The sequence below is a fragment of the Lutra lutra genome, chromosome 4 (genome assembly GCF_902655055.1).
Source record: "Lutra lutra chromosome 4, mLutLut1.2, whole genome shotgun sequence".
Taxonomy (NCBI): Eukaryota; Metazoa; Chordata; class Mammalia; order Carnivora; family Mustelidae; genus Lutra; species Lutra lutra.
In genome coordinates, this window is record NC_062281.1 from 134447111 (window position 1) to 134463356 (window position 16246).

General features: G+C 38.3%; 1 protein-coding gene across 4 annotated transcripts in view; it reads left to right on the forward strand.

The window, feature by feature from the left end:
• Positions 1-16246, forward strand: part of SLC44A5 (solute carrier family 44 member 5) — a 405375-nt gene that overhangs the window by 170893 nt on the left and 218236 nt on the right. For 3 of the 4 annotated variants that reach the window (XM_047728191.1, XM_047728193.1, XM_047728192.1), the window contains one exon: positions 15603-15641. In XM_047728191.1, coding sequence (XP_047584147.1) covers positions 15603-15641 — 39 coding nt within the window. The remainder of the gene's footprint in view (positions 1-15602; positions 15642-16246) is intronic. The other variant, XM_047728194.1, reaches the window with a different exon arrangement.

Below are 16246 nucleotides of genomic sequence, written 5' to 3' on the forward strand. Positions count from 1 at the left end.
AGAGTATCTCAAAAATGGTGGCCGTGTTAAGCACTTGTAGGGTCACAAGTGCCAGATAGGTTGTACATATCACATTCTCTACATGCTAATTAAAATTATATAGAATGATTTTGTAATACCTAGGTATATTTTTATATTAACAGCATATGGTTACCATTTAAAAAACTATTTCATGGTAAATAACTATTGTGTTTTACAAGGACAATATTTGAAGTGAACCATATTATATTAGAAAATGGTCCTGTGTGTAAAATAAAACAATTGCCCCTCTGAAACAGTAAAATTATATTAAATTCCAAAAAGATACTTTCTTGGAAGTCTAAATGCTTGCTATTTTCATTTTTGTGAAATGCATGAATTTACTCTATAGCCATTATCAAGTAGGGCTCATAACATGTGAGTCAGGGAAGAAATTTCTAAAGGCAGGGTATTGTGAAAGCAATACTGCAACTATGGCCTGTAAACTTTTTTTCACTTGACAAAAAATGATAGATGAAAGCAAAGCATGAGGAATTTTAGTGTCAGATATGCTTGTGTTTTGTAGATTCCTTTACAAACCAGTCTGTATAGCTATCAAGATATGGTTATTATTAGCAAAACAGTGTTAACTTATCAACAAAAAAGTGTTTTCCTTGATTGAGTGAAGAAAACTATACACACCACAATAATCTGAAGACCTAGGGTCTACTCAAAGCACTCAAAGCCTAAGAAATTGAGGAACCCGTATTGAAAAAACAGTCACACCCGGGATTTGTTGACACCAGGTAGTTGAGTCTTGTGCTTTTTAATTTTTTGTTATTTTTTATTTATCTAAATAAAAGACATTCTCTGTCTTTTAATCGACGTGTTTAAACAATTTACTTTTACTCTAGCAATAGGATTAGGTTTTAATGAAGCATCTTGCTGTTCATTTTTATTTGTCCCATCTGTTCTGTGTTCCTTCTTCCCCTCTTTGCTTTCTTTCTTTTGATTTATTTCATTTTATTCCATTTTATCTCCATCAATGATTTAATAGGTGTCCTTCTTTGTTTTATTTTTTAGTGGTTGCACTAGGGTTTAGAATACACATCTTTAACTTACAACAGTATACCTTTAAATAATTTTGTGCCACTCCCTGTACAGTATAAGAATCTTACAATTGTATGCTTCCATCCCCCTCCCCTGTCCTTGGTCTGATTAGTGTTGCTCATTTAAATTACTCATGTATTAAAAAAAAATTACCCATGTGTTATAAACCCCACCATGCACTGCTATTATTTTGCTATAGACAGTCTATTACCAATTAAAAAGATCTAAAAATTGAGAAAAATGATTTTATGTTTACCTATATATTTACTATTTCTGCTGTTCTTCATTCCTTTGAGTAGATTCGACTTTTTACCTGGTATCATTTTCCTTCTGCCTAAAGAATTTCCTTTAACATAACATGCAGATCTTTTTGGTAGTGAATACTCTTACCTTTCATTGGTTTGAGAAAAGTCGTTATTTCATCTCTATGTTTGAAAGATTTTTTTTCTTTCATGCTAACAGTTCTTTTTTCTCCTTTAGTACTTTAAAGATGTCATTCATTTTCTTAGATCTCTGATAAAAAGTCTACTGTCATTCATTCTTTCTTCTTCTGCACATATGCTGTCTTTCTCTGGCTGCTTTTAAGATTTTATTTTCTATTCTGCTCTTTTTTGTCAATTTGAATGTGATGTTCTCTGGTGTGGTTTTTTTCATGTTTATTCTGCTGGTGGTTTATGGAGATTCTTGGCTCTGTGGGTTTATAGTTTTCATTAAATTTGTAAAAATCTCATCCATTATTTCTTCAAATATTTTTCTGCCCCTCTCCCTCTTTTTAGAATTCTAATTACATAAGTATCAGACTACTTGATATTGTGATATTCTTAATATTCTGCCTACAATTTTTAGCATCTCTGCCTTTTCAAACTCTGATCTTTTGGGAAATCACTGAACTCTGGCTAGGTTTCCTTCTCTGAGTTGTGGACTGAACACGATTCTAGGTAATAATCTGGGGCAGCTAGAAGACTCACCTGCTTTGTTTCCCTTCCCTCAGAGATCCCAGGCCCATGCTCTGAAAACTATTGTTTTATTTTTTATCTTTTCTATTGCTCTAGTTATTTATGGTGGGTGGGAACACAGTATCCATAGCATTTTATCCTTCAAGATCAGAAGCAGAATTCCCCCTGCTTTATTTTTAATCAATTCATAAGTTTTAAAGAAATAATTGATCATTTCAAAATATAAATGTGAATCTCCTGGGTAAGTATATTGCATTTAGGAAAAAGCTTCCATCCTTTCCCTGACTTAGAGGCTCTGTGTAATCTGGCCCTTCCTTTCTTTCCTTCTTTCCTTACCCTCTGCTACTCTTTCCTCCACTCAAACCCTCCAGTGATACTAGTTAAACCTTTTTATTCCTCAGATTGACTATGTATGCACTTTCCTCTGCCTGGCATGCTTCCCTCAATCATTTCTCGGTACCTCTTATTCATCTTTTGTACTGGGCTTCAATGCCCTTTATTCAGAGTGATCCTTTCCCTGATCCTTCTCATCCATGTGTGCAAAAAAATTAGGATTCTTTATTACATTGTATCATAGCACCCTGTAGTTTTCTTCCACAGCATTGTACATAATTTATAGTTAGATTTTTATTTGTGAGTTTATATTTAATTGCCTTCCGCCTGGTGGACTACCAGTTCCAAGAAGGAAGGGTCTGTGGCTATTTTGTATGTCCTTGTATTTTAGGGTCTGGAACATAGTAGGTACACAACAAGTGTTTGCTGGTGGATGGTTGTGCAACCTGAGTAATAGTGAGTTCTACAATTTGATAAGGGATAAGGAATAGGGTCATTTATTAGGAAAACATGCAATTCCAAGAAGATACCTAAATGTCACAACTCCTCTACTGTATTCTTAGTGCTACAAGAAAATGGGCATGAAGGGTAAAAGCAAAGGGAAATGCCACTTTGTGATTTTTTTGTGCTTTTTGTGCTTCTGTTAGTTGCTATAATCCTATGGTTTTAAAAGTATAGCACAGATGATCTACCATGAATGTTCTAATTCATTTTCTCACTACAAAAGAATGACTATTGCTTTTGGTTATTATGAGACATTCTAATTACAGAAACTTTGGAAAATAAAGAAAAGTTTTCCTGGTATCTCCTAGTCTCCTTTGTGGGTTGATCACCCTCTGCCCATGTTTTCTGTCTGGGCTTAAGATTAGCCTTGGCTTTCTTCAGTCCTCCTCGGACTATTTCCTTATTGCTTTTTCCCCTTGCCCACAGTTTCTCTGTCAAATGTACTTTTTTAAAAAAAGATTTTATTTTTATTTATTTATTTGACAGACAGAGATCACAAGTAGTCAGAGAGGCAGGCAGAGAGAAGGGAGAAGCAGGCTCCCTGCTGAGCAGAGAGCCCGATGTGGGGCTCGATCCCAGGACCCTGAGATCATGACCTGAGCTGAAGGCAGGCTTAACCCACTGAGCCACCCAGGTGCCCCCAAATGTACATTTTTAATTCCAATGTTTCCTCTGGGCTGCAGCCTCATATATCCAACGCCAACATAATACCTCTACTTAGTGATCTAACGTAAGTCCAGAAATAAATTCATCATCAGCTTCCAAACCCATCCCATGCCTATCATATTCCATCCCGGTGTCTGGTATAACCATCTGCCTAGTTGTCTAATCCACAAACATAGGTATTGTCATGAGCTCTTCTTTTCCCCTTACTTATAACTCCGGCCAAATTCTATCACTTTTACAATCAAATAACTTTTGTGTCAGTGTATATCTCTCATCTCCACTGGCATTTTCTTGACTGATCTGTAAACCTGTTTCACCTAGTATACTGCTCCACTCTCCTGACTGGTCTCCTTGCATCATTCTTTTTTTTTTTTTAAAGATTTTATTTATTTATTTGTCAGAGAGAGAGGGAGAGCGAGCGAGCACAGGCAGACAGAATGGCAGGCAGAGGCAGAGGGAGAAGCAGGCTCCCCACCAAGCAAGGAGCCCGATGTGGGACTCGATCCCAGGACGCTGGGATCATGACCTGAGCCGAAGGCAGCTGCTCAACCAACTGAGCCACCCAGGCGTCCCTCCTTGCATCATTCTTATTTCCCTCCCTGCTTTTCTCCACACTGCAGCCAGACTAATCTTTGAAAAATACACATTATTCCACTGCCTAGAACATCAGTGGCTTCCCACTGATGTCAGAGTAAGGGTAAAAATTCTAGCCTATAAGACCCCACACAAAGCCTTCCACCTATTATTTTGGCCTTCTCTTTCTCTTTTACTTTTTTCTTTCTTCCAATCACGCTAGACTTTTACCAGGGTCTCTAATGCATGCTCTTTTCTTCCTCAAAGGATTCATAGATGCTGTTCCCTCTGCCTGGAATCCCCATTCTATGGGGAATTCCCTGAGCTATGGAATCCCCTGAACTATGGCCCATTTAACCCCTGCCTTTTTTTCAACACCTAACTAAACTTTTTTTTTTTTTTTTGGCTCTCGAAGTGAAGTCAGGTTTTCTTGTTTTATGCTTTTATAGTACCTCAAACCTCTTCTTTGTGATACTTCAACACAACTGTAACTTGATAACTAACTGTAAATTAGGTGATTATGACCTTCACTTACTAGAGTGTAAGCTTCATGAGAGCCAAGCCTGTGTCTATCTTATCCCTAGTTAGCTCAGGTACCTAGCATGGTTTTGGATAAAGTAGGTACTCGTTAAATACTTTTGGAATGAGAGATCCTTTGAAAGGATTGCTGTTGTAGTCTTGCCTTCACAGAGAGGAAAAGGCAATCTAAAACAAAAAACCCAAGCTTTTGTTTTGTTTTGTTTCAAACCTGATCTTGACCAGGTCATTGGTTAATGTGACTCTGATTTAGAGAGGATAGTAGTGGGGACCAAGGACAATTAGGCAAAGCATGGAATTTTTAGCACAGGATGTTTTTGATAAATCAAGTTTCAGTTAAAGGACAGGAGGGTGAGGGGATAACAAACCAAGATCTAATCCCTGCAGAAAAGAACTTGATGGAAAAAAGGTGAAAAAATGAGGTTTCCCTTCTGATTATGGGGTTTCATTATCCATATTCAAAATGGATGGCATGAGAAATTGAGCACAAAGAAGAAAGACACTAAGACAACAGATAAAGAAAGAAATGTAAGACTGGCCACATAAGGTAGGAAGCTAAGGAAAGTACAGCCAGCTCCTGAAGGGTGTCTGGGACTCTGTTTATCCCTAGCTGTATGTTTTTTTGGTCTGTTTTTTTTTGTTTGTTTGTTATTATTATTATTTTTTTTTTTAGCATGGGGAGCGGGGTATTCTCACAATCAACCTGCCACTTTGCTAGTGGAAAAGGGATTCCTAAAAAATGTACCACTGGACTTGCATCATATTAACCTAGAGACCTGGCTAGAGTGAAATTTGTAATTTGTAGGTAGGACATTTTATTGTGGCCTATTCCGTGAGGGTCAGAATAGGCAGAAACTGTCCCAGATACTCATGCTCAGCATGGTCAATGTTTGCAGTAGGGAGAAAGGAAGACATAGGACCTGAAAATTTTATTATGCAGTTAATCAATAAATAAGTCTTAAGCACTTCATATGTCCCTGGTACTAGTTATTCCGTGGTGATCTAGACAGACATTAAATAAATATGTAAGATCTTAGATAACATAAAAATTGATGTCAAATTTTATAAATATAATAATAGTCTAAGAGTGCACATTTATTTTACTTATTACAAAGATATTAACAAAAGCTGCCTTGTGCTGGGTGTGTGGTCTTCTCATGACTTCTCATGACTTATGGATGTGCATAGGAGAAAAAGAAGACAGAATAACATTCTAAAGTATGTTCATGGATATAACAATTATTAGAGTTGTTAATATGTATGTGGATACCAGAGGAGAAAATTTGGAAAAATTTTTCCTTCGTGTGGCTTGGCTGATGGAGACCTTTATTACAGTGATAGGAATGGGTTTAACTCTAAAAGCCAGCTTTGATTTAGTACAGTGTAGCTGCCTGGAGGACTGTGTTGAGAAGGATTCTGAAGCATGTCTAGGCTTGTGATTGAAATATTTGAAACGGTCTCAGGATGTAGTTACGGAAGCAGTCATGTTATGAATCCATTCTCCTTATTCTATGCGGCAACACAACTCATCCACCCTTCCCTAGCTGAAATTAATTCTTTTATTTATTCATTATTTGTTGAATATGCGATGTGCCTGGCACTATGCTATGTATGGGAGATACAAAGATAAAAGGACATAATCTTTGCACTAAAAGAACTTACAGTCAAGTAAAATAAAACTACAATGCTATTGCATAAAAAATGACATGTCTCTGTGAACAGTACTGCGAAATGCTACATTTTCTTTCTGTTTTTTTCTCATCAAATCCTAGAGAATAAAATATGCTCAGTTTAATTAAATACTGAAGGTAGGCTGAAAACTGTCATTCTGAACTCATTTGGAATTTGAGATGAAAAATCTTGCAAAATTCACAAATCATAGTGAATTGTCATCCAACAGAGAATATTTCCATCTAAGGATATGGGCTACGCTGAGCTAACAATTGTATTTTGGCACACATTCTAAACCCCATGGCAACGACAACAATGAAATATAACATTGTGATGTGGTGGCTGTTTAGAATAAAGATGGAAAAATATTCCCTAAAAGTCCTATTAAGAGTATATCTGTGCATATTTAATGATCTCTCTGTATTTCTTTGTCTTTGTTTTTCTCCTTCCTTCCCCCACCCCCAACTGATCATACCAGAGTTTTCTTGTTTCTCATTGAGGATCATGGTTTGTTCCCTCTGTGTGTAGTGATTGGATTCTGTTATGGGTCAATGACTGTCAAAGAAAGAACCCCTCACATTCTCTTCTTGTGACTGTTTAGTCTTTTCCTGTATTCAATATATCACATCCTTGGTAGCTTATGCCTATTCAACTTGTGCTTTTTTTCCTTCTTTGTCCACTATCTGGACTGAAGTATGGCTCTTGTTTTTACTTCTGACCTTTACAAGGGGAAGCATCACTGGGTATTCTCCAGGGGCTGATGAGTCTATGTGAAGTGATCTTTAGACCAACCTTCAGACATCTCCTGAAGGTTGGGGAATTGACTAGTATTTTGGTACCAGACAAATTTGCTTAACTTACTTCGTGGACAAATTTTACTCTGACTGCTTTGTTACTCTTGAAGCCCCCTTCCCCTTCCTCTCTAAAGATGCTTAAGGTAATAGAATGGAATGAGTTGGTTTGTTGAATGCCATTCCATTCATTTGTTTGTTTGTTTATTTTTATGTTAGTCACCATACAGTATATCATTGTTTGTTTATTTTTATGTTAGTCACCATACAGTATGTCATTAGTTTTGATATAGTGTTCCATGATTCATTGTTTGCATATAGCACCCAGTGCCCCATGAAATCCATGCCCTCCTTACCCATCCTCTACTCCCCTCCCTTGTAAAACCTTCACTTTATTTCTAAGAGTCCATAGTTTGTCATGGTTCATCTCCCCCTCTGGTTCCCCCTCTTCATTTTTCTTTTTTCTCTCTCTTTTTTTTTCAATTTTATTTTTTCAGTGTTCCAATATTCATTGTTTATGCACCACACCCAGTGCTCCATGTAATATGTGCCCTCCTTAATACCCACCACCAGGCTCACCCAAGCCCCCACCCCCCACCCCAAAACCCTGAGTTTTTTTCTCAGAGTCCACAGTCTCTCATGGTTCATTTCCCCCTCTGATTTTCCCCAATTCACTTTTCCTTTCCATCTCTTAATGTCCTCCGTGTTGTTTCTTATGCTCCACAAGTAAGTGAAACATTTCTCTGCTTGACTTATTTCACTCAGCATAATCTCCTCCAGTCCTGTCCATGTTGATACAGAAGTTGGGTATTCATCCTTTCTGATGGAGACATGATGTTCCTATTGTACATATGGACCACGTCTTCTTTATCCATTCATCTGTTGGAGGGCATCTCATCTCTTTTGAATGCCATTTCTTTATCTAATAAACTTTCTAGTCTTATGGACCTGGATATAATTCTGGTATTGACTATGCTAGCATTCAAACATGGATTACACCATTATGCCAGTAGTCCAATTTGAATACTCAAAGTTGCTAACTTCCAGACCCTATATTTCAGACACTTCTAACTTCCCCATATCTTACAATGGTGAGACTCTTGTATATTGTCACTGCCTGAAGAGATATAGTAAAATTCTCATCCGCTGGGGCATAAACTATTCAAAGGCAGAGGCAGGGTCTTGCTATTTCTTTGTGGCCCTAGTGCTATGCTATTAGCATGGGGCAGGTGCTCAATAAATTCTGGTTGAATGAATAAAAACCATACAAAACTATTTTATTTTAAAAAAGTAGATAAATATTACAAGCACCATTTCTACAACCTCCCTCTCCCAAAACACAGTGCAAAAATTTGTAAAATCAATTGTGTTAATTTTTCATAGTCTTGAGATTTGCAAGTTTGTATTTTTTTTTTTAAGATTTTATTTATTTATTTGAGAGAAAGAGTAAGAGAGAGCACAAGTGCAGGGGGCAGGGGCAGAGGGAGAGGAGAGAAAATCTCCAGCAGACTCTGCCCTGACCATGGAGGCCAACACAGGGCTTGATCTCACGACCCTGAGCTGAAATCAAGAGTCAAATACTTAACCGAGTAAGCCACCCGGGCACCCCTCAAATTTATTTTCTATATGCAGCTTTTAGATTCTGTCTTCTACTTAATATTTACCTTTCCTTTCTTCACCTGCCCCACCACACATCACTATGACATATTACAGAGGCTGATATGGAAAGAGATTGCACCTTTCCTCATTCAAAGGAGATGAATCCTAGAGGCAGGGATATATTTAGGATGACATTGCTTGAGATGATATCATATGGATCTTCTTTATTCAATGAACTTGGTCATTTTTGGGGGTGCAGAGGGATTGGCTTTTAAAAAAAGATCACAAATAAAAAGAGACAATAGTATATGTTGGGAAATGTGACATGACTTATAAATAGGCATAGCAGGTAATTAATTGCATGATGAACTCAGAAATGGCACAATTATTGTCAAATCTATTCTTTACTTCCCTTTGTCTGAGATATATTATTTGGATGCCACAACTTTTGCAAGGAATTTGTGTTTTAGGTTTCTTTTTTGGGGGGTTTTTTAAAGTGTAGTTACTACAAATATGGATAAAATATTCAGTTTTATTCTAAAATATGTAGCATGTTACACTAATTTACACTGTAGTATTCAAGACATCTGTTAAGAGAGAATTTAAAAGTAGGACAGATTATATCTGAATATCTGGAACAAGGCTGAGTTAATTGAGGAGAAGATTGAAAGGGAGGAACAGGTGAAAAAAAGTGAGTTCAAGAATCCTGGAAAATATATGTATGTATGCAGAGAAGGATGTCCATCATAGTGGTAAAAGCCCCTAGACAATCAAGTGGGTAAACATTGAAACAGCTTTGGGCCAAAATTGTCTGGGTCATGATTCTTAAAAGAGTGGTGTGAGACTCCTACCAAATATAAAAATCAGTGATCATCTATGAAATACTGTGGTTTTAGAAGGGATGCTTTTGTGTGCATTTTGAGGTACCTAAATTTCTTTGTAGTTCAGATTATTTCAAGAAATATCAATGATTTGGAAAATAATTTCTTCTTTATTAATCACAACTTACCACCTATTTTATTTTCATGTACCAGCATCTTTCGGGGCTCCCATTTCTTTTCTTTTCTTTTTTTTTTTTAAAGATTTTATTTATTTATTTGACAGAGAGAGAGACCACAAGTAGGCAGAGAGGCAGGCAGAGAGAGAGAGGAAGAAGCAGGCTCCCCGCTGAGCAGAGAGCCCAATGTGGGGCTCGATCCCAGGACCCTGAGATCATGACCTGAGCAGAAGGCTGAGGCTTTAACCCACTGAGCCACCCAGGCGCCTCGGGCTCCCATTTCTATAAGGAAAGGTTTTAACATTCACGGACTCTTATGTGACACATACTGTAGTGAGCATTTCAGTATCATGTTATTTCTCACAACAGCCCCGTGATGACACTCTGTCCATTTTACAGCTGAGACGAGAGATACAGCAAATGTGACACAGGCCACAGAGGGAATGAGGGTCTCTCTGACTGAGCTGTGGCCAAACAGAAAGCAGAAACTTGATTTCATCGGTCTGAATTGTATTTTTTTTTTTTAAGCTATGAGTTTTCAAACCTTCTACAGTCTATAAAAACATATATCATTTCTAACTACTGAAAGTGCTTAATTTCCTCTTCTCTGTAACTTTGTGTTGCTTTTGATTTCGTAGACCTTCGTCATTTTATCCCCTAGCCTGTACCACTTCAGCGCTACCTGTCCTGCCAAGGCTGTCCCTATGAGGGATGCCTGGGACCCCCAGGCCTGGCCCTCTTCAGCACCATCATCTTTTGTGAAAGATGCTGGACTACATTTTATGGCCCTTTCTCTCTTGACTTTCCCTGGGCCTTCCCTCACTCCCCTATAATTTTCTTTAAATTGTGGCTAGTAGAACTGCAAATAAGGTGACTCATGAATAGGATAATGATTTTTATTTTTTTTTCAGTACTTGACCATGATACCCAGAATATGGTTACCTTTTTAGACTCAACTGCAGTTCTTCTTTTGGATAACATAAAAGGTTACAGATGATACTCAGTTGAGTATAAACTCAACCTCGAGTATTATTCCTATAAGGGTGTCTAAGTGGGACCCAATCTGGGCCTTTTATATGGTAGTCAGGTGTATCCATTTGCCTTCCTTCCTGCTTCTCTAGCTCCACCTCACATCACCCAGCATCTTACCCATTGTCTTCTAGCCATGCCAGCTTTGATTCTCTCCTGAGTAGCCAAGCTCCTTCCTATCATACGGTCTTTGCCTGTGCTGTATCATTTGTCAAGACTGCCGACCATCATGCCAACTCTAACTCATCCTTTAAATTTTTGTTTTCTTGTCCTTATACATTGTATTGGTCCTTCATAACACCTATCATACCAGATTTAGAAGTAAATAACTATTGGTGTACTTATTTGCTTAAAGTCTCCATCCTGATGTATTACAAATAACTCCAGGGCAGGGATTCCTTTGGTCACCTATGTAGTCTCAGTGACTAGCATGGTATTTGATAGCAAATAAGAGGTCAATGAATTTAGAATGACTAAATTAAGGACGAGAAGAAATAATGACCCTATGGGCATAGTTGTGCACACATCTTGGTTCTAGCTCTCCCCTTCAGCAAGACTGGCTCGTTCTCAGATTCTGCAGGCTTAGTATCACATCTGTCTTGGGTTTGCAGACTGCCAGGTCTCTGTAGCAGGGATTAGTGAAGCCAGGACAGAGAGAGAAATGATGTCAGTAGAATGGCCAATGGCCAGCCACCTTGTTCCTTGCTATGTACTGAGTATGACAAGTTCGGGTACAGTTTGAGTAGGCAATAGCACCAAAGGTTGACAGGCAGGACACAGTAGTGAAGGTTCCAGCTACCAGAAGGTGTTGGAAATTCAGAGAAATGGCAGCACTGTGACTCTGAGCATTTTTTATATTCAGACCTATCCAAGCCAAAGAGTTGGAGTACCGAGAACAGGATCCAGGCTTTGGGGCTGGCAGGAGTTAGGCAGAACCTCAGGGCCAAAGCCAGCCAGGTGAGTTCAGGAAAAGAAATGCAGCTTTGGGGTAAGAATCCAAGGCAGAAGCCCAAGTTCTCCATTTGATGCCTGACACAGTGGGTAAGCAGAGGCAGCTAGCAGAAATGCTAAGGCTGCATAAATACTGGGACTCATTCCTAGTACTTGAAACCCAGGATATGGACAGAAATTAAGGTCATACTGAAAAATGTCAGCCTTTGGGTTTTATTCTTGATTATCTACTGACTAAATGTATATTATGCATATTAAAAAACCAGCTCTGTGGGAGGGACCATGCACTTCCATTTAAATACCTAGTTCTTTTTTAAATTAAAATGTTTTTATTGCTGTAAAAGCAGCTTTATGCACATTGTAGAAAGTTAAAAAATATATCAAAGTAAAACTAAATAAAGTACTACAGATACAATCACCCCTGTATACAACCTTTCTCATATTTCCTTCCAGATCTGTAGTATTTTTTATAAGAATTTGCTTTATGTGTTGTTTGCTACCTGCTTTCTTTTGGCAGACAGTTTCCACTTTTCCAGTTCAACAAATGTCAATTTTATCGAATATTCATTTTATGTTCAGATTTCCCCAATTGTGCCCCCATAGATGTCTTTATAGCATTTTGTCCAAATCAGGATCAAATCCAGGGACAAACCTTATATCTGATGGTTATGTCCCTCAAGTCTCTAATCTAATTAGCAAGGCCCCCTTTTCTCCTAATTCTGACCTGTCCTGCCAGTTGTCCTGCTGAATATCTCACTTTCTGGATATGTTTGGTTCCTTCCAAGCAGTATCATTTACATTGTTTTTTTATTTCCTATATTTCCTATAAGGTGCAGGTTAGGTTTTAAGGCTAAGTGATTGGTAGATTCCTGTCAAACATTTTTGTGCCAGAATACATTCTAGGTATGTTGTAATGAACTCCATGGCCTCAAGTCAGGAGAAACATAATATCTGGCTGACTCACTGTTAGTGATGCTGAGCTCGAATGTAGGACTAGGTTCCTGGTTGTTGTTGTTGTTATTGTTCTTCTTCTTCTCCTCCTCCACCTCCTCTTCCTTCTTGATCTTCTTGTTCTTCCTGTTCTTGTTCTTCTTCTTTCTTCCTCTTTTTCTTCTTCTTCTTCTTCAGATTTATTTATTTATTAGAGAGATAGAGAGAGAAAGAGAGAGAGAGAGCGAGCGCGGGGGCAGGAAGGGGTAAAGGAAGAGGGAGAGAGAGAATCCCCAGAAGACTCCCCGCTGAGCATAGAACCCAATGCTGGGCTCTATCCTATGACCCCGAGATCATGACCTGAGATGAACTCAAGAGGCAGACCTTTATCCGACTGAGCCACCCAGACACCCTAGTTCTTTTTAGTAATGTTCCAGACTCTGACACAGCAGGAACATGACTCTCACCAACTTCCAGCCTGGCTCCACTCATTGCTACTCCCTCCTCCATCCCTTTCTCCAACCAAACTTTACCATTATCCCCCTAAGCACCTTTCAAGCAAGAAAGACTAAAGGGAATAAAGGTGGTAAAAGATAAAGCAATCAGACTGGGAAGTGTAGGCCAATAGTTCCCCTCTCAGGCTATATGCTGATGCTATCGCACTAGATATAAGAAGGCAACAGCATGCATATCCAGGAGCTCATCTCATTTGAGGTTGCAGTCTTCCCAACAATTACCAGGGTCAAAATAATTTTACTTTGGTGTGTCTATGCATGATAAGGCAGTTATATGTATGTATACACACATTCATGATGTATGAATGTTCTCACAACTTTCTCACAGCTTTTGAAAAAGATAAAATGTTATATAGAAAGCTGGCTCAGCCATCTTATGAAATGATCACATGGAGAGAGAGAGAGAGAACTTGGATCTTTTAACTCAGAAGGAGTCAAAATTATATTGTATGATATTCAGTCTGGGTAATGGGAGACCAGCATCTAGGTCCTGCTTTGTTTGTTTGCTTTTTTTTTTTTTAAACAATAAGACTATGCAAACTTGGTTACCTTCAACACTCTGATTTTCCATATTCCCTATCTGTAAAATGGGAGTAATTACAGTCATAGTGTACAGCTACAGAGGATTTAACTATGTCTGTAAAGCACCTTTATTACACTGAGTAGCCAGTTTCCTTCTCCTTCAACTGCTGGGACTGATCTGCTTCCTGCCCTACGTAGCACTGATTGCAGTGACCTTGATCCTGCAGATGGAGTTCATCCATGTCTATAACTGGAGGAGTTGGGGAAGATCAGTCGGGAGCTTGAGGCAGAGGCTAAGCACTTATCGTATGAGCTAGCACTTGATTAGAACAGTGTACTCTTCGGCCATTCACAAAAATCACTGTGACGTGACTTTTTAAAAATATGGCTACAAACCTCAAATTTTTTGTTCTTTAAATTATTTTTGGCATATGAAAGGCAAGTCTAGTTACTTAGGGCCTAGGAACAGGAATAAAGCAGCTGATCCTGGATGTTGACATTTTATTTTCTCTCTCAAGTACTCAGCCTTGAACATACATGTTTTTAAGTCCAATAAAACCAGTGAGAGATGGCCATTCTTACCACATTTGGGAGGCTTTATTTGGCTTTTCAGACATTAACTCTGAAACCTATATGCCCCGAGACAAACCTGGGAAATTAGATAATGCTTATCATTCTAATAAATCTGGTCCAGAATTCCTATTTTAAAGGGGATCTGGTGGGGGATGAGGGGAATGTAAAACACTTTATGAATAATCTTTATTTTTGTGATACATTGCTAGCATCAGAGGCTGGAAACTGTACTGGTTATGAGTGGACATAAGAGCTACACAAACCTGTTTGAATTTCAGATCCATTGCTTACTAGCAGGGTGGTGACTCCACACAAAGATTAGACCCTAAGGTTCACATTGCCTCTGGGAACCTCAGCTTTTCAGTTTTAGAGGAGAATTGATTATTATGACTACAGCAAGGGATGCTGTGAATATTAAAAGAAATATGTAAATGAAGCATGACTCCTAGTGCATAATAAGTATTCAAAAATTGGCTGCTATCTTAATTATCATTATCTTTCCCAAGGGAACACAGTTTACAAATGCTCACCTTCCTTAGAGTTTTTATCTCAATTCTGACTCTCCATGATTTACTATTGTTAGATTGATGAGAAGCATCCATGCTTAGACTATGTGTTGTAATTTCTGCTCATTGGCTCTATAGTGGGAATTCTTTTTAAAGACTTCACAAGTGTGATAAAGTACCAGAGAGTGGAGTGTTCATAGAAAGTATTAATGTTTTTGTTTCACATATGTATGGGATTATTTGGGCAGTAAAACCTTAGTGTGCTATCATTGTTCATTATGGAACTTGCCATAGCCACCTCCCTTCCCCCACAAAACCCATAAATTTTATCTTCCACATTGAACCAGCTGCGTTACTAGTTACCATGTGCAAGCTACCATTAAAGCAAAAGGTCACATGTAATTTGGCTGCAGAATTCCAGTTACATCTTTTTTCTCTAGCCTGTACTTACAATTCTGCATGTAATTGAGAGTATTTAATGCATGTTAAGTTTTTCATGACTAATACATCTTCTGAGGTCAAAGCAGGAACATAAAGTGAAAGTAAACAAAGCACCTTATTTCTTGGTGCTGAATTTCCTGAGACTGTGCATATCACACTGTTTAGGGCGTGGATGAAAATGGAAGTTTTATTCCCCCACCTCAAACTTCTTACCTTCAGTACCTTCGTGCAACTTTTTTTGGACTTTCTAAGATTAAATGCTCATGATTAGTGACTTTGGGTATTGAATATCTGTTCAGCTAGTCCGACTGACCTTATATTAATTCTGTGTGTTGAAGTCTAAGAACTAGAAAATTTATGTCAGAGAGAGATGGGTATGGAGCTTCAGAATCACCAGTCCCTACAAGTAAAGATTTCTTTGCCCTTGTGTTTTTTCCTAGAAGAACAACCAGACACTTCCTTAGACGTTGAGACCTATGGTAAGTCATAGTCTGAGTGTTAAGTGATAAGTTAGTCTAAGAATTCTTCATGACAGTCCATCATTTAAGAAATACATAAGTCTTTCAAAATCTAGGAACGCTTAAATATTTGGCTGGTAAAGACCAATTGCTGATGGCATGTTTGGTTCTTCTTTCAAGAGACTGATTTCTTCTTTCTGAAGGGATTTCCTCTCATTAGAGTTATTTAAAAAAAAATCCTTCAGAAAGAACATCATAGAGCTGTTGATGCTTCATTAACCCAGGCAACCCCATATCTTGCTTTCTTCCCGTCCTTAAATCCCAGCTTATGACCCTGACCCATGTGTCTTATTTAAATCCCCCTTTCTAACAAAGAGTTCTGTTGTCAGGCCTCTTGGCTGTTTCATGACACTATATCTTACCCAGCCTCATTCCTCAGCTATATCTTACTATATCTTACCCAGCCTCATTCCTCAGCTAACCCCAGATTGTTGAGTCTTGCTATGCAAAATATGGTCTGTGGACCAAAGCAGGGGCATTACCTCTGAGCTCTTCTAGAAAGGCAGAATCTTGGGCCCCAACCTAGCCTTACAGAATAAGAATCTGTATTTTCACAAGTTCCTCAA